This window comes from Stegodyphus dumicola, chromosome 6 (genome assembly GCF_044657685.1).
Source record: "Stegodyphus dumicola isolate Sdum_Otavi_A_Nest chromosome 6, ASM4465768v1".
In the NCBI taxonomy this organism is placed as follows: Eukaryota; Metazoa; Arthropoda; class Arachnida; order Araneae; family Eresidae; genus Stegodyphus; species Stegodyphus dumicola.
The window spans coordinates 17,856,493-17,875,191 of NC_140773.1; the positions used below are offsets into that span (position 1 = coordinate 17,856,493).

The 18,699-nt window shown below is 33.3% G+C and overlaps 1 protein-coding gene across 6 annotated transcripts in view; it reads right to left on the reverse strand.

Moving 5' to 3' along the window:
• Nucleotides 1-18,699, reverse strand: part of LOC118190182 (HEAT repeat-containing protein 5B) — a 104,714-nt gene that overhangs the window by 67,102 nt on the left and 18,913 nt on the right. For 4 of the 6 annotated variants that reach the window (XM_085818148.1, XM_085818149.1, XM_085818147.1 and 1 more), the window contains exons 7-13: nucleotides 18,049-18,203; nucleotides 17,564-17,810; nucleotides 17,073-17,219; nucleotides 6,970-7,277; nucleotides 6,449-6,560; nucleotides 4,984-5,136; nucleotides 234-333 (exon numbers count right to left, since the gene is read on the reverse strand). In XM_085818148.1, coding sequence (XP_085674274.1) covers nucleotides 234-333; nucleotides 4,984-5,136; nucleotides 6,449-6,560; nucleotides 6,970-7,277; nucleotides 17,073-17,219; nucleotides 17,564-17,810; nucleotides 18,049-18,203 — 1,222 coding nt within the window. The remainder of the gene's footprint in view (nucleotides 1-233; nucleotides 334-4,983; nucleotides 5,137-6,448; nucleotides 6,561-6,969; nucleotides 7,278-17,072; nucleotides 17,220-17,563; nucleotides 17,811-18,048; nucleotides 18,204-18,699) is intronic. The other 2 variants (XM_035360961.2, XM_035360891.2) reach the window with 1 other exon arrangement.

Sequence of the window (18,699 nt, forward strand, 5' to 3'; positions counted from 1 at the left end):
GATGATTTTCTGCTGCTTTGAGATTTTTATTAAAAGTGATTTATAAGCTCTTATTAATTCTTGTTTGGTATTATTCTTGACAAAAATGGATGCATTCTTCTTGCAAATTTTACATTTTCACATAAAAATTAAACACACTGAGATATTTTATACACAATTTTAACTACATTTTACTAAAAACAAGGATAATGAAAAAGAGCTTGTACTGATTCTAAAAAATATTTCAAACTTACTTGACAAGCATAATTAATGCAGATTCAATAGGAGAAAGAAGACGTCTGATAACTTCATCAGTAACAAGATCTTTGCAGTGTAACAGAAAACTGGCCATTGCTTAAATTTTTAAAATATTAAAATTACATATTCATTTTAGAAAACAAAATTTTTCGACAAGCTCTAATATTCAATATAACACATTTAAATATAATACTTTAACAGAAGATTTACTTGTACCAAAATTTTCATTACATAATATATTTTTATGAAAGATCACAACCCTATGGAATATTACCATAAAATGCATTCTTTTTCATTCTAATAAAATTATATAAAATGACAGATGTTGCAATCAAAAATACATATCCCTCCCCCAACAGTTTGCATAAATCCCTTTTTCTCCCACAACCAGTATGAAAGACCTACAAGCATTACATTGTTGCAGATTTTTTATTTTAAGAAAGATCATAAGAATTAAAATACCATCATGTTCTCATTTTATGTAACGATTGCAGAAAAACATCACTTTCAATTCTGATACAGCATACAGTTTTCAGACAGCTTTGCGCAGTGTTTTGCATGCTGATGAAAAACTGTAGGATACGAAAGAAAAAAAAAATTGTATATTTAAGCAATCAAGCATTTGCATTTTAGGCCTTTCATACAAGTCAAAACAAATATAATACGCACTGATTATTAAAATCACTTCACTTCCAAACATATTTGAGTTTATTAAGTGGCTGATTTTAATAAATGGAGATTTCAATATTGCAAAATTACAGCATCAATTTTGAAATTATTTAGTAGACAATAGCTAACAATTACTCTAATAATCAAAACCTAAATTACTAATTAAAAACTAATGCTGAAGTTAAATTATTTACAAAATTTGGAAATTTATTAGTCCATAGAGGAGTTAGCCCAGAAAGACTATTAGTATCGAAACCGCATTTTTGTCGAATCACTTAAATGCAATGTACCACTTTTCAAATTGCTGCCACCAAATATTATTGCCAGTATTAAAGAATTTAAATAATGAAGAAGCTGCATTGAATGTATGTATTTTTCTCACACTGTGAAAAAAACAATGGTACCTATAACCATCAAATTTTGAATAACATAGTCCTCAACTCGAACATGGCCACCTGGAAGCCTGAATTTGGAATTTGTTTTATTGTCTATTCATTATCTTGTAAAACTTAAATGAATTTTTGATTAAAAAACTCAGCAATTTCAAAATGAGTATGAAATAAAACATTTTTATTTCCAGCGTGCAAGACTGTCTAGTGGAAATTCTGAAAACATGTTGTTTTTATATATTTCCAGCCCAAAGTGGCATTAGCCTAAATGCTCTCAAAATATGTATGTATCTGCAAATAAAAAAAATGCCTATTTGGACATGATATAAAATCTGAAAGCTTTCAGATTTTCTTTTGTATATATAAATTTATTGTTACAAAACCTATGAAATTTTTATTTTTACAGAGAACTGCTCTATCCGCATTTGTTTTGTACTGTTCATCAAGAGTTTTGCAATTATATTTTCACGTTCATACATTTATTGGTAGTTTTTTTAATCTCCACCTTTTAATTCAAGAGTTGATCTTAGGGTTTGCAGTGATTTCCTTGATTCAGATTTCTTGAGGCTGATATCTAGTTACTTTCTTCCATATTGCTTTACTGTCAATTTCAATTTCTGCAGCTCTTTTAAGACTTTCTACAATATTGGTCACTTACTACCTCAATATTATCATAAACTGTTACATATTCTGAAAACATATCTTCATAATTTCTTTCCCTGATGCCTAGAATATTAGAAACAGATTGCAATTCCTTTGAGGCTTCTTCTAAATAAAAACTGCATTTTTAAAGCAATATGGATGCAACTGTGTTTTAGAAGACTTTTTCCTCATACGTTGATAACAATATGTATTACCTCTAGCAAAGTATCGACTTAGTTACCTCATTCAAAGTACTTGCCTTTTCATAAGAGTCAATTTTGCTCACCTTTGTTGGAATGACATGTTTTCTGTTATGACATTTGAAAGCTTTTATTTTTTTGTTTTTCAGTTCTCTATTCCAATTCAAAAGGAAATCATTAAAATACTGCTTGCTATCAATGAGTTATTATTCTTATAAGTTTGATTCTTGACTCCTTTTAAACATCGAGGTTTTATACTTTTTCCAGTAACCAATGGTGCCTTTTTAATTGTTGCATCCATATTGCATGTTAATAACACAGAAACTCATTTTTTAAATTTCTAAAAATCAGCTACTGTTTCACTTTTAGCATCCATATTGCATGTTAATAACACAGAAACTCATTTTTTAAATTTCTAAAAATCAGCTACTGGTTCACTTTTCAACATTAACATGTGCTCTACTAATGTTTATAAAACAAAGTTTCATCTGTGTTATAAATTTCATGTGGCTTGATTCTTTTAGAACCCCAAGTACAACATCTTTTATCCAGTTCTTAGCTGAATGATGATTTGACACTTGCTTTTCACCATATAGTTTCTAACAAACAATGTTATTTCTCTCTTTTCATCTTGTGAGCCATCCATCAGCTTGCATAAAATTTTTTCCCAGCATTTTAGCAAATTCTACAAAGTCTGTGATGAAAAGAGTTTTAGAAATTGAAACATTTTATAGTCTAATAGCTTGAAATCATTCTAGAAGACAAGTTTCAACATCTCTTAATTATCCATTTCGTCTTTGATTTGACGTCTCTCGAGTCTTTTTGTGCTTCCTTGAGACATTTGCATTTTTTATTATTTCATTATCAGTTTTCTTTCTTTCTTTGAGTACATCTGAGTAAACTGCACACTGTTGTCGGGGAAATTCCCATTTTAAATGCTACTTCTCTTTGGCTACATCCACCAAATGTATCATAATCTTTCGGGAAATCATACTTTCTTTCAGGCTTAAATCATTTCACTTAGCCATTTTTAACATGTTACAAGTCACAAACAGAGCAAAGAAAAAATGTTTCTTTTAGTGATTTGTCCAAATCCAGAATTTCCTTTTCTAGCCAGTAGAAAGTTTGCACTTTGTTTGTGAAGTCAACCTGTTACTTCATGGTTATTATAGGTATAATCAATGATTCTTTTTCTTTTTCCTTCAGCGTACAATGATCACTCCTCTTTTGAAATCAAGGACAGATAATGTACAATTATAGCAAGGAATCATTTCATGATATTTTTTTACAACACCTTGCAAACTTAATATGTGTTAGCAGTTCCATCCCCTATCAGCTGGTGTTCGAGAAAGAGAACCAGTGTTCTCTTAACACCAGCTTTTCTTTAATCCTGAGAAACACTCACTCTTTTACAATCAAGAACTTGTTTCCAATGCCTTTGCAGGACTGCTTTTGTTAATCATAACATAAAGATATTCTGTGACTCTCAGCTTTAGTCATGTTTGAGTTTTATAAGCAATGAAGATGAGTTTAATAAACAGTAATTTTTCAATTGATTAGTATGTATTTGTTGGTTCCTGCAAATTTTAAAGAAATAAGTGGCTGAGTTTATTAACTAGTGAGTTTAATAAGCAGCAGGTACTGTAAATGGTAAAGACGGCAGACGGCAACTGACTTTCAACACACAAACAGAACAATTGTAGATCTAGCTGTGTGAGAGGTAAGGTGATGAAATATTTACAAACCACAACTCCTATATATAAGATGATACAGTTTAACACTATCATTACTGTCTTATTTCTTAGTAACTGAAATTATCCTCTACATAGTCATTTCTATTTTATTAATTACGATACTAATCACTAAACTATCAATTTTACATTTTAATTTATTTGTAGATGAGAAGTAAATTCTAAATTTTCTTAAATCTGTATACAAAAAGGTTTCCAAAGCCTTTGTGTAAGAAAGATAAAAATTTTATTCAAAAGTTTTTAATTCAAGTAAAATTTGCAATCTATGTTTAACAAAAATCAGATTTAAAAATACAGTTTCTAAAAATACACCTGGATTTTTTAACAAGTTACAAATGGAAATTTGTAAATGAGGAACATAATTAAAATTTTTGATGTCCTTTTCCCTCAAATAATTCGACGAAATATATTTGAGTACACTTCATATATTTTATATGTATTCGAGAATCGTTTTTAAATTAAAGCAGATATAAAAGGAGAAGACTATTTCAGGAGTTAACGTAGATAAACACCAAAGATGAACATTAAATTCTCTTTAAAAAATTAATAATGTGGTCCTCAGGTCTTCCACAACATAATACTGTATTCAGGTCCACTGAAACTTCAATAATCACATGCCATTTTAAAATAAATGTTTTGAGTGAACATCAGAAAAATTAATCTCTTCAAAATTTTGAGTTAAAACATTTAACAGCTCTTAGCTTAGGGTCTCAAAGATTGGAATGATGAAATAAATGGAAAGATTCAAGTTTTTTAATCTTGAATCTTTCTTAAGATTTGTTGATTCGAAGATTCAAATATTTCATCCGCATTTATTTGCATGATAAGTATTTTAATTATATGATTTGTAACATATTATGATTTTACAAGATAAACACCTAGATATTTTTGCAGCATTTACCATTAATGAACAAAATATTGTAAACTACAGATTTAATCTACAAATTCTAATTAATAAACACATCTAAACTGTGAAGTAGTAAGGATGTCAATATTTTTAAATTACAATTTTACACAACTTTAAGACCATTTTACAGTTTAACTCTGTTAGTAATTTAAAAAAAATTCTCATTTAATGTAATGTATTTAACGCACCAGCAAGAGCCCCAGCTCTGCCTTCTAAGGTGACTTGCCATGTGAAAGCGTCACCGCGATGCCTTTCTTGTTCTAATTCTTTATTAGATCTTGGAAAAGAATTTTTCCATAACAACATCATTCGTGGTAGAAGACCTTTTACAACAGATGGTCCTACAATAAATTTGTAAATTGTTATTAATAATTCATATTAACAATAAGGAGTTGTAAAAGAAAATACGAGGGCCATCCAGGAAGTAGATTACGTTTCCGTCTGTGTCCGCTAGGGGCGGGGCTAGCGCGGCCATCTTGGGGTCAGAGCGTTGCGCAGCTCAGTCTGCATCTAGCCGTGCTAGTGAGAGCTTCGTGCTGTGCTCCGTTCAGATACTGTGACGGTTTGAAATGTCTGCGTTAATTGAAAATCCCGCGAGCTGCGAGGTGTGCTCAGTAATAAGGTTTCTGACTGCAAAAAACTGTAAACCGATAGAAATCTATCGGCAGCTTCGTGAAGTGTATGGGGACAACATTATCACTGAAGGTGGAGTGCGTCAGTGGGTCATAAGATTTCAAAATGGCCGAACCAATGTTCACGACGAAGATCGAAGTGGGAGACCCAGCATAGTGACCGCCGAACTTCTCGAAAAAGTCGATGCTAAAGTCCGTGAAAATCGAAATTTCACAATAACGGAACTTTCTTTGAGTTTTCCACAAATTTCGCGAAGTTTGTTGCACGAAATCATCAGCGAAAAGCTTGGTTACCACAAGTTTTGTGCAAGATGGATTCCAAAAAGTGGTTGAAGGCGCAGGTGGCCGAATTTTTCGACGAAGGAATTTCCAAGCTCGTACATCGCTACGATAAATGCCTTAATTTGTATGGTGACTATGTAGAAAAGTAGTATTTGAGTGTGGCTTTCATCTGTATATAATAAAATTTGTTTCCTATACTTTGTTTATTTTTTTATTCCAAAACGTAATCTACTTTCTGGATAGCCCTCGTATACCGTATTTGACGGCATATAAGACACACCCTTATTTAGACGGCCACACACAAGGAAAAAAAAGTTTCTTTTAGTTCTCACATTTTGTAAAAGCCAAATAAACAATTATTGAATGCAATTACCTTCACGTATAAGAGGCAGGTAACTTTTTGAGACCAAATTTAGGAAAAAAGTGCATCTTATATGTTGTCAAATACGGTAAGTGATATATATTTTTTAGTAGATATAGTACTACTAATTTTTACTACTATAACCATTTACAGAATTTAGTATATTATATTTAAAAATAAATAATACGCTAAACGGGAATTAATACAAAAATAAATGAATTTTTCATATTAATATACAGCTCTAAAGTTTTAAAATATATATAGAAAAATATTCAAACACGCTTTCCTATAAATTATACAATGCATTTGATCTGAGATAAAATGTTGTTCAGAACCCATATTTGCAGCACAATAGCATCTTATGATTAGGATATTTACCTAATGTCATCACTGAACCAATCATCAGCCATCCTGCTTGAGTGCGTTGTAAAGAAAGTCTACTATTCTGTGAAGCACTCCGCAGTAGATCTTCAGCAACATTAAATATCATCTGAAAATTCAAATTACAGAAAACAAATTTAAAAGAAAAATTACAAATTAAAAACAATTAACTAATATTTACAAATAACTAAAGAATCAGGTACAAATTAAACTTTCCATTTATTATTCTATGAGTTATTCATTTGGCAAACATGGAAGTAAATTATGCAATAGATTGCAAATGTTTTAGCTTATTACTTAAAAAGTATGTGGCATAATACATGGCAAGTAGAGAAAAGAAAAATTTGAAACTTTATAATTCCAGCAGTAATAATGCGAGATTTTCTTTTCACTGCTTAGTAACTATTACCAGTTTACTTATGGCCCATATTTTGCATCCAATAATAAAGATCAATAATCATCCATTATAATTTTTTCAAGAGTAACCAAGAGTATAAATAAAATTGAAAATCTTTTACCTTGCCACGATTCTGAGGTATTCTCAAAGGAGTATAAAGAGATTGAAAATCTTTTACCTTGCCACGATTCTGAGGTATTCCCAAAGGAGTATTTCTTGAGGCTCCAAGCAAAGAAGCCAGAGCTGCAGAATAACCAGCAATGGCTTCAGGAGAAGATTTTAAGACTTCCAGTCGGTCTGAACAACGCTCTAGCAAAGGTGTCAGCTGAGTAGGCACTGCACTTGTAATTGAACGTAAACACCAGGCTGCAGCTAGACGAGCAGCAGAACTAGAATGCACAAGAACGGAGACAACTGATTCAAGAACTCCTAGAAAAGAAAAATGCACAGATTACATAAAATAACAAGAAAACTGCAATACTGGAAATAAAATTTAGAATTACATTCAAAAAAATATTCATTATAACAACACATGCATAAAATAACATTACAGAAGAAAAACAGATGATATCAAAGACAGCTTTAGAGCACACTATTCTTTTTAAAATTACAGCACCGAGAAAGCTTGTATAATGAACACCTAGTCTCATGAACAAATTAAATTCACAAATGAATTACTTGAACAAAAAATGCCATAGATGGCAAACAGTATCTTGAGTTATGTACACTCAAATTGATAACATATGATTTTTCAAAGGTGTCTGGAGGTAACCTATGCCACATAATTAATACTCTGAGCCTTTTGAAAAAATTCGATTTAACAATTTCCATTGTTTCACTCTTATCTGACAGTAAATAACTAACAGGACAATGAATTCATCTTGAAGGTAATTATGACAATTATTTTGCAATCAGAAATTTTGAGTGCAAATATGTATGGTTGCAATACAAAATTCAATAACCTTTACAAAGAATACCTTGTGTCTTCCAAAAGACCAAAAGAATGCAAAATTCTTTTTCAGAGGAGAGAACTTGCATAGCATTTAGACTCAGCAAATCAATAAGGATCAAAACTTCTCATTACCTGAAGGAAGAATCAACTGTTCAAACTGCAGTCCCATTGTTACTTCCTCTTTTCTCAAATAGTGAAAATTTCAAGATTTCTATTATAGCATCAACCTTGAATACAGTTCTGTCTGCCAGCTCAGTCAAGGAATTTCAATGGAATCAAACACCTTATCCATGTTTCTTGATTCAGATAAATAAGGTATCTTAAAATATGCTTATTGTATTGGTGTTCTCCTAGAGTTGGGTGTCACACCTGTTTCAATTAGCCTTTGTTTAAAACACAGAGAAAAATGTAGGTAATAGTAAAAGAAAAGGTGATTTCTTTCACAGATGGAATAAGAATATCCTAAATGGAATGCTTTATGTTTTCATTAAATTGCAGAAATACTAGAAAAAAATTCTATCGAAGATATTTATTTATACACTATTTTCATAGTGTTGGAGGTTTACTATAACAGTATAAAATAACATTACGTGCAAAGGAAATTGGATGGAACCAAAAGATTTCTTCTTTATATAAGGAGGTTCATTATAAGTTGTCTTCATTACAGCGGAGATTGACAGCATAGAATCAATTCAAATATTTTATGAAGCCATTCTTAAAACACCCCACGCATGTTTACTATTATTATAAAAATTAAAATTATAGCTTCAATAAATTACAGTTTTTGACTTTTTCTATCCCATATAAGAAAAGAAAAGAATATAGACATTATTATATATTTTGGAATGTTAACAAGTTTAGGTTCATTTCAAAAAAGTGCTCTTCCTTTAATTCAGTTTTTAAAAGTAGGCAGTGTCTTTTTCATTTTTATTTCAGTTGGATTAATTAAGCATTTATTAAAAAATTTCAATCTTTTTTGTAAATTAATTTTTGTTTTTAACTTAAAAAGTAGGAAAAGCAAAATTTATCTTTGGTTTAAAATTAAGTTATTATTATTAATTGTAAAGAATAAAAGCCACTCTGGGGATATCTTTCAATTAGAAAATGATTAATTCATTATATTTTATCTATTTAAGTTATCTGATGGGAAATCAGAAAAATGATTGATAAGATTTATTAAGTCTATCTTGAGAAGGATCTTGGCTGAATCAATCAATATCAATTTTAATTCTTTAATTATCTAAAATATTTCAATGCTTTTTTAGCAGAAATTATATAATGGGAAATATTTTTACACATTTCTAATATATAAAAGAAACAAGTATTTTAGATTATACTCTTATTTTCAATTAACTTCTAAAATGGAGAATTTAGAATACTATGACAACAGATCTATTTTCATTTGTTAAAAAATTAGGCTAATCTTTGGAATATTGCAAAGGTAGTTTGGCGACATTTTGATAAGGCAATAAAGGTTACTAAATAGGTTAGCAGTGTACATGGATAAAGTCAAGAGTGTGCGCAATGCCATTTTTGTGCAATTCTGGGATGTATTTTTAAGTGAAAATAGGTCAATGTGTACATGGATGATACCATGTACGTGCAATTCTTAAAAACGCGACAAGCAGTGGGCGATTCTGCACTTTCTCCCAATTTCGCACCTAATCTTCGTCATGATTAAGCACTTTTGTTCCATAAAAGTTCTAGCATAAGCATAATTCAGCCATCAGATTGTTGTAAAAAAATGTTGAGCAAAAGAAAGAAGAAAAAAAAAAACATGCCTTTACTTCGTGAAAACAAAATGGCGTCCAAACAAAAACTAGCACAGTACGCCGGAGTATGCAACGAGGAAGCACGCCATCACGCCGAGCTCTTGGTTTTTGCTCAATTTTCAGTGGAAGTTTTTGAGTGCGACGTGTGTATTATATATCAAAATGTGCGTGAATATCTCCTGTATCCTTGGATACATCGTTTAAGTGTGTGTGAGTGATATTTCTCCCGATTTTTGTGTTTTAGTGCTTCTAACAAAAGAAAATAGGCAGTCGCAATTTACCGTGTTTTTGTTCACCACTTCTGCCACTACAGCAACGGAAGGGTCCCGCCTAGCTACCACGTGGTTCCCCTGGTAGGCCTAAGAAATCGGCCAAATATTCCATGTCCAGAAATTAATTTTTAATTAAAATATATGTATATATCTTCGGATCCATTGCAACCAGGAATTTCAAGAACTGGTATGTTTATTTTTTTTCAAAATGTTTAACATTTTTACAGGATTTGCATAGTGTTTTTAATTCCATCGTTTTCATCTTCAGTTTCGACATTATAGCTCTCGTCGTCGAATAACTTTTCGATAACTTTGAACACTATTCGACAAACTCTAAAAATTTAGTTTTAAAGCTCTAGTTGCGTGCTTTTGATGTGTTTTACATGAGAACTGATCTTTATGCACTCTGTATTTTACCTTTAATTACTTGAAATGTTTATTTAATCTTTTAATTACTGTATTACTTGTTGTATTTTAATTACTTGTATTTTTATGTTTCTACTTGCACTTAAAAATCAGTCAGTTTGATTGTATTTAGAGAATTTTTAGTCATAGTTCATCTGTTAGTTATGTTTAGTATCTTACTTATTCTACTACATGTTTTAATTACTGTAATTTCTTGTTACTGGGTGTGAAAGGGACCTATTGTTACCAAATTTTATCATATATTGGTTGTTATACAGCAATAAGCAATAGCTATTTTACGTTAAGTATTTGATAAAGAGTTACACTACGAGTGTGATAATTTGCAACTCTGAGAAAGTTCTTGGACAGCATGTCCTGTCAATCAGTGATTCCAACTGCCGGTGATTCCGCGCATTCACAAAGTGACGTAGACGCCACTAATTTATTGACCTCTGATTTGCCTTACGCAGAGAAAGTAGCTATTTTGTGTGAGGATATTAGACAGGTAGCGGCCACCACCAGAAGTACTAAATATCTTTTACCTACAGTTCTTCGCACCAGACTATTAGACTCCCTGGTTGCGTTGCAGACGCTGGCCTTACAAGGTGCAGAATTAGCAGCCAAGCCAACAAAGATAGACACAGGTGTTAATACATCAACAGTGCTTTGCTGTGAATTGGCTCGCTCTCAGCCTCTACCGATAGCACAACAACCACCTGATTTACAGGCACCTCCACCTTTGCCAACAGCTTCTCGACCAACTTTTGCAGAGATTATAAAGAAACATAAGAATCCAAGTCTATACATACGTCCCAAAGCGGACGTCACAGAGACTGAGCTAAAGGCGCAGCTAAACGCTAAAGTACCACTTTCCAAGCTACAGGCAGGTATAGAAAGAATTTCTAAGCTCAACAAAGGAGGTTTCGAGGTTGTCTGTAAATCCACTGAAGATGTCGAAATCCTCGAACAACAACTGCAACAACAAGATATCCCAGCGGAAGTCACCCGTCCATGGAAACGTAAGCCAAGATGCACCGTCCATGATTTGCCGGTATCCACACAATCAGAAGAAGTACTCGCAGAACTCAGCGGCGTCACTGGAATGCCTAGCACCACCTTTAAACCCCTATTCCGATTACAAGAACGTTGTAAACGCAAAATCAAGTGGGTTTTTGAGTGTGAGCCGACAGGCTTTGCAGCCATCATGCAGCACAGAAAAATCTTCCTCGGCTGGCAGGCTCATAGAGTCTCAGAGCATATTGGCCTCCAGCGATGTTTTAGATGCCAGCAATATGGGCATAAGCAAGCTGACTGCAGAAGTAGAAAACAATATTGCTCCTACTGTGCAGAAGAACATGGGAACCGTGATTGCACAGCCCAACAACCACAGTGTATGAACTGTGGTGAGGCCAACTCCCGCTATGGCACCAAATACAGCTACTTCCATCCAGCCTATGCTCCAGAATGCCCACAATACCAGCGCAAGGTACAGTCAATCCGAGATAATACAGAATACTGCTAATCTTGATTTATCAAACGTCATAAATAAAGATACAATATGCAGTACATTATCTATCAAATGTATACAAATAAATTTACAGCGAGCAAAAGCAGCAGTTGCTCAACTAGCACAATTTGCAGCAGAATTTGGTGCTGACCTGATAATAGCTCAGGAACCTTACACGCGAGACGGAATTGCAGTGGGATTTCCCTTGCAATGGACAATTTATCAACAAGGAAATGTAGAATATCCTCCTAGGGCCATTATTATTAACTGCAACAAAAAATGGTCTCCGGCTATCGTTGCAATTGAACGCGATAATGTTGCAATCATTATAGAAGCACAAGAAGCATCTTTACTGTTTATCTCACAATACTCTCCTCCTTCTGCAGATATTTTGGCTACTACACAGTTTCTTACAGATACCCTGCAAAAGATTGAAATTCCTCTTAAAATAATTACAGGCGATTATAATGCCCACAACACGGTTTGGGGGTATGCTTCTACGAATGACAAAGGAAGCCTTCTGGAGGATTTTCTGTCTGCTAATCATCTTGTTTTACATAACACAGCAGACGCTCCTCCGACATATGACAGAATCTACTCACAAGGCTGGCCTGATTTGACGGTCAGCTCAGCCTCAGCTGTGCCATTAATACAAAACTGGAGGGTTAATGATGAAATTAGCTTAAGCGACCATCGTTACATTACTTTCTCAATAGAGCAACCAACGACAATTAATATTATTCGTCGTTACAACCTACCTGGTAGGTGTAAACGTGCTTTTACTACTAGAGTCAAGAATTTGTTTGAAGGTATTGAACAACAGCTAACTCAAGCAAACTCTAGAGACGAATTGGAGAATTTCACAGTGACTCTACAAAAGTGTATACAGCAAGCGTGTGATGACATATTGCCACAGCGTAGTACTAAAAAACTGACTACGATCAATTGGTGGAGTAGTGAACTTCGTATTCAGCAGAGGCAATGTCACGCATTACGTCGAAGGTTAAAGACTGAGCGTAGACTAAACCTTCCAGCTAAGTCCCTCCCAATTTATCAACAGGCAAGAGCGAAGTACAAACGTTCAATTTTGCAGGCTAAAATCAATTCATGGCATGCTTTTTGTACAGAGTCACAAAACATCTATGGTATTCATCATAAGATTATGACTGGAAAGCTGTTTAGGCCTGCCCAGTTACACATCCCTACACGAATAAATGTTACTCAGGACTACACAAGGGAAACATTAATACAGATCCTGGATTCCGTCTTCAGTCAGGATGACCCAACCGAAGATTCTAAGCAACAAGCAACTACACGTACAGAACAGATGTCTACCAACGTGCCACCAGATAGGGATATTACATTGAAAGAACTAAAACATATATTAGCGCATTTGCCAAAGAAAAAGGCCCCTGGCCCTGATGGCATTGATTATGCAATCGTTAAAACAGTCGTTTTGGCCAAGCCAACAATCTTTGTTAGCTTTTTCAATAAATTGCTAGCTACGGGTACATTCCCGAAATCGTTTAAAATCGGACAAGTGGTGTTGTTTTTGAAAAAAGATCGCAATCCAGCAGAACCCACATCTTTCCGACCAATCTGTTTACTTCCGGCTCCTGGTAAACTGTTTGAAAAACTCCTTATGACCAGATTACGCTATTATCTACACGTTAATAATATCCTCAGTCCCAGGCAATATGGATTTAGGCCAGGAACTTCCACTTTACACGCTTTGCATGATATCAAAGAGGCTATCATGGACAACAAATATCACGGTCTCCATACAGCACTCATCAGCTTAGACCTGAAGAGCGCATTTGACAACTTATGGTGGCCAGCGATCTTGCAGGCTCTAAGAAGTTCTGGCTGCCCAAGCAATATCTTTAATACTATAAATCATTATCTACAGGATCGAAGAATAATGATTATACATTCAGCGGGAATTATTGAAAAGTCACAGACGAGAGGATGCCCGCAGGGTTCCTGCGCAGGTCCTCAACTCTGGAATTTAACCTTCAATAAGCTACTCAATGCTTCCTGGCCTGCGCATACGAACATTTTTGCCTATGCCGATGACGCGGCCTTGGTTGTCAAGGGACATTCTCGTGAAGAATTGCAAAAGAACTGCAATGAGGCCTGTCAAATTTTCCAACGAAATTGTGACGAACTGAAATTAGTCATAGCAGAAAATAAGTGTCAAATTTTACTGGTGCCTAAGAAGGGAGGCTCTTTGGCAAGGAGACCGCGTATTGTACTCAATGGTCAGAGGCTCAAAATTGTAAAAGAATTAAAATATCTTGGTGTTACCTTCGATGAAAAACTTACGTGGATTCCTCATGTTCTCTCTATTAAAAAGCGTACCCTGGCCATCGCCAAACAACTAAGACAATTTTATGGATACAAGTGGGGTTTGAACCACCACATTCAAAAGATCTTATACACAACGGTTGTAGAAAAGTTAGTAACTTATGCAGCAGCAATTTGGGCTCTCCCTATGCAGAGGAGAAAAATCAAGCATCTCTCTACTATTCAGCGCCCTTTTGCCTTAGGAATAACTCGGGCATATATTACTACTTCCACTGATGCAATAAATGTCTTGGCTGGTTTGCTCCCACTGCATATTAGAACTGAGGAGGAAGCAGCACGACAAATGTTAATACAGCTACACAAGCCAATAGCATTTGCTGAAGAAAATTTTACTTCGGATGAATATGAAACCAAACTAACATCTGACAGCATTCACCCTGCGGATTATGGTGTTGGCATTAGACTACATGTCCCGCCTACAGAATACCGTAGCCCCTCGAGTATAGTAATTTATATGGATGGATCTAAAATTGAAGGAAATGTGGGGAGCGCATTTGCTGTCTTACAAAAAAATAGTGTCATTGCACAATGGAAGGGCCATTTGGCTAACAATAACAGTGTCTTTCAAGGGGAAGCAGTAGCAATAGCGCAAGCTATTCGCTACTTGCTAACCCACCAAATCCTAAGGGCTACTATAAAGTCTGATAGCCTTTCAGCTATTTATGCGATTAGTAATCCAGAACACCCATCCAAAATCATTAGAGATATTCAACAAGACCTTAGAAAACATCAACGCCATGACATCCACTTAGCTTGGATAAAGGCACATATGGGTGAATATGGAAACGAAGTTGCAGATACTCTCGCCAAGGAGGCCGCTTTTGGAATTGCTGCTGAACAAATTCACATACCTTGGCCGCATTCACATTTGAAATCTGCATTACGTCTCAAAGCAATCAGTAAGTGGCAAGAAGAATGGGATTATAGTACCACTGGTCGTCATACTTATTACCATATTTCTTACGTTACACAAGATAGATGCTGTGGAAATCCCCATCTGACACGTTATATTTCAGGGCATGGCCCTTTTCCTCTTTATTTTGAGAGATTTAAAATAAGCGATTCCAGCTTTTGCACCTGCGGAGAGTTAGGCTCTCCGGAGCATTACCTTGAAAAATGCCCTCTTACAGAAGGCTTACATATCAGATTCCCTTCGCAAAATCGTCAAGCCTTTTGCAAATTTCTAATCAAGCAGAGGCACTTGATTAATAAAATTAACAAGGTTATGGAAAAGGTGAAAGGTCTTGGAATAGACCTGTGCCAGGTGTAGCATTCATAGGCATAATGCATTGATGCAAAGTACATAATCTTCGTGGTAAACTCTGGTTTAATGCTACATTTATAAATTTTAGTGATATTCTTATAACGGACTGATCTAATGAAATGATCATTGTACTGTATCTTATGCACCCCCTATGAAAAACAATATGTTTACTTTGCTTATTAGTTACCACAGTCTTAACGTACCCTTTCAAATAGTCACTCAGTACAAATTCTATCAAATTTTGTGTCTCTGAAATGTAAAAGTAAAATATTTCATAAGAAATTACTGTACCAGTGTAGTGTATTGTAGCAAATATGAGGGTACACCATTATTGGTTTTTGTTGTTCCAGAATGCTTACATTTGTATGAATGATACTTATGGCTGAATTTGTGAAGCACATTAAGTATGTACTTTTCAATGATCCTCACGACTTGATCCTGTATTTGTATGATCCTATATTCCACATTCTGCTCCTAATGTGTATGTGTATTATTTTGTATGGCATATTCTATGTATATATATATATACAGTGCATTATTTATTTACTTATTTTTATTTATTTATTTTATTTATTTTTTTTTGAATGTTTTTATGTATGAATAATATAATAATATTTAATCATATAATTAATTGATACTTAGTATTTTGCATTTTAACCTTTTGCATTTTAACTGTACATGCACCAGCATTATGTTTTAATAATCCTGTTTGATTATATACTGTATCATGTATATGTAGGATAATGTTTTTTTTTTTTTTTTTTTTTTTTTTTTTTTTAAGTTTCTTTCTTTATTTTTTTTTTTATTTTATTTTTTTTAAAGGTTTTTATGCATGAATAATATAATATTATTTAGTCATATAACTTAAATCGATACTTAGTATTTTACATCTTAACTTCTGCATTTTAACTGTATACGCACCAGCATTATGCTTTAATAGTCCTGTTTGATTATATACTGTATCAAGCATATGTAGGAAATTGTATGGTTTATTTATATTGTACGATATCGTAAGTACTGTAAAGTATGACCTGTAGTCCCACTAGTCTCTATATAAGGGTGGACGTGGTGCTATTACCAATTAACCATAACGGTAAAGGGATGGTGCCCACGTCCTCCGTCACTAAACTAAACTAAACAAAAACTACCAGGTTGCTGTAGCAGGGTTGGTCGCCAAATTTTCGCCAAGTTACCATAATCCAAAGATTAACCAACAATTATTCAAAATTCAAAGAAAGGAATGAGGAAAAGAGTCTCAATTTTTATTCTTTGTTTAAACACAATTTCTGTTATAATTACTTATCATGTATTAAATCATGAACAAAAATTATAATAAGTCTTCTATGTTAAAGAATTAAAGCTTTTGGGAGGATTCGTATCATTATTAAGACCTGTTTGCTTGCAGAGGATCATATATAATATGAGAGATATTATTGCACAGTCTGCCAGTGGTCAAGTGTTATCCACTGGCAGACTACTGAACACTGGTAGTTTAACCTCTGTTTGAATCCTCTTGTGTACTTTGATATATTCAATTAACATGTTAACTATTTTGCTTGGTCTAATGACTCTCCGATGTCTAATGTCTCTGCGAACAGATGCAGCATTTCATGTATTAAACAATATACAAAACAAAAAGAATTACTTGCAATTATGACATTATAAAATACACTTTAAAAACATACCAACAGAAGGATCACAGACAATTGTGGCAGCAGTCGTATCTAGCACACTTATCAATGAGCCTAGTTGCTGCAAAGCACAGACAAGTACATGCTGACTTAAAGCTGCATCTTGAGAGTTATCTTTACTTGAGGTCTCACTAGAACTATCTAACATAGAAAACAGTTATACTTAATAATCGGTACAAATTTAACCAAAAAATCTAATATGAGAGATAATTTGCAAAATATAATAAAATTAATAGTACATGAAATTTACAAAGTAACACAGAAGTATCTCAACATAAAATGAAGTTCTTTATTCTACAGCCTCAATCAATGTCATACAGGACAGAAACAAAAAGATATTTAAAAAAAGAAAAAGGTCTAAAAGTTTTAAAACTGGTCTATTTTTTTCTTTCCTATGTCAGATGCGACAACTACCGATAAGTTAGGTAAATTTTAACAAAGGGCTCGTACTTTAATACATACATGAATTCAATATCAAAACTCACCTTCATTTACATGTTTTATTATGATTCGAACTAGTTCTTTACAAGCTGAAGCTTGAGCTTTTTCACCTAGTAACCTGCCAAGCACTGACTGAAGAATAAAGGTAACACATTTTCGACTGTACACTGCATCAACGTGAGTTGGAACTGCTTTTGGATTTGCTACAAGCTCCAAGAGATGTGTCAACAATGTATTTAAATTGGCTTCAAGCCAAGCACCACCAAGCTTTAGGATAAAGACTACGTAAGCCTAAAATGAAATTTAATGGAAATTACTAACAATAATTGAATTTTCACACTTGTAAAAATTTTTTTAGTCTGTGTGTTAAATTTGTAAGAAATGTCACAGCTTAAATAATCAAAATATTAATTTTTACATCCATAACACAGAAACCATTACATAAGGGGAAGGAATATCAAAGTATTTTGATTCTCATTTGATTTCTCTTTTTTTTCCACGTTGGAGTAAAATGAATATTTTGACTTACATGAGTAACTCCAACTCGAATTTCTCTGCTGACTGAAGAGCCACCTTTGATCATTTCACCTGCACTACCTTTAAGAAAACCAATGCCACCACGAAGAAAACCAGAAGCCATCAATCCCAATACTTCCTCTAGACTTGGTAAACGATTTTTCCCAACTAAAATTTAAAGTGATTATGTTACTTTTTTGTTAATTTAAATTATAAAACAAGTATATTATTTTAAGATATTAATATACTTGAACAGTTAGTCTGAGTATATCAATAAATTATTTGAGTTAATTATCAATTACACAGTCAACTTGAGTATTATCAATTATTTTGAGTACTCGAACAATGAGTATTATGAGTATTATCAATGAGTATTATCAATTTACTCGAACAGTTTTTTTTTTTTTTTTTTTTTTTTTGAAAATATGCTAATAAGAAATAAATAGTATATTTTTTAAAAGCAGTATATGATATATATTTTTATATATCATATACTACTTTTAATTATGATATGTTAAATTAAAGCTAAATACATGGGGAAATTTGAATTAATTGATACTGCTTCCTGGGCATCTATTACAGATTGCATAAGACTTTTCAGTTGCAATATGAAATAAGAAAATTTCCATTACCAATAAATGATTAACATAAAATAACTACATAT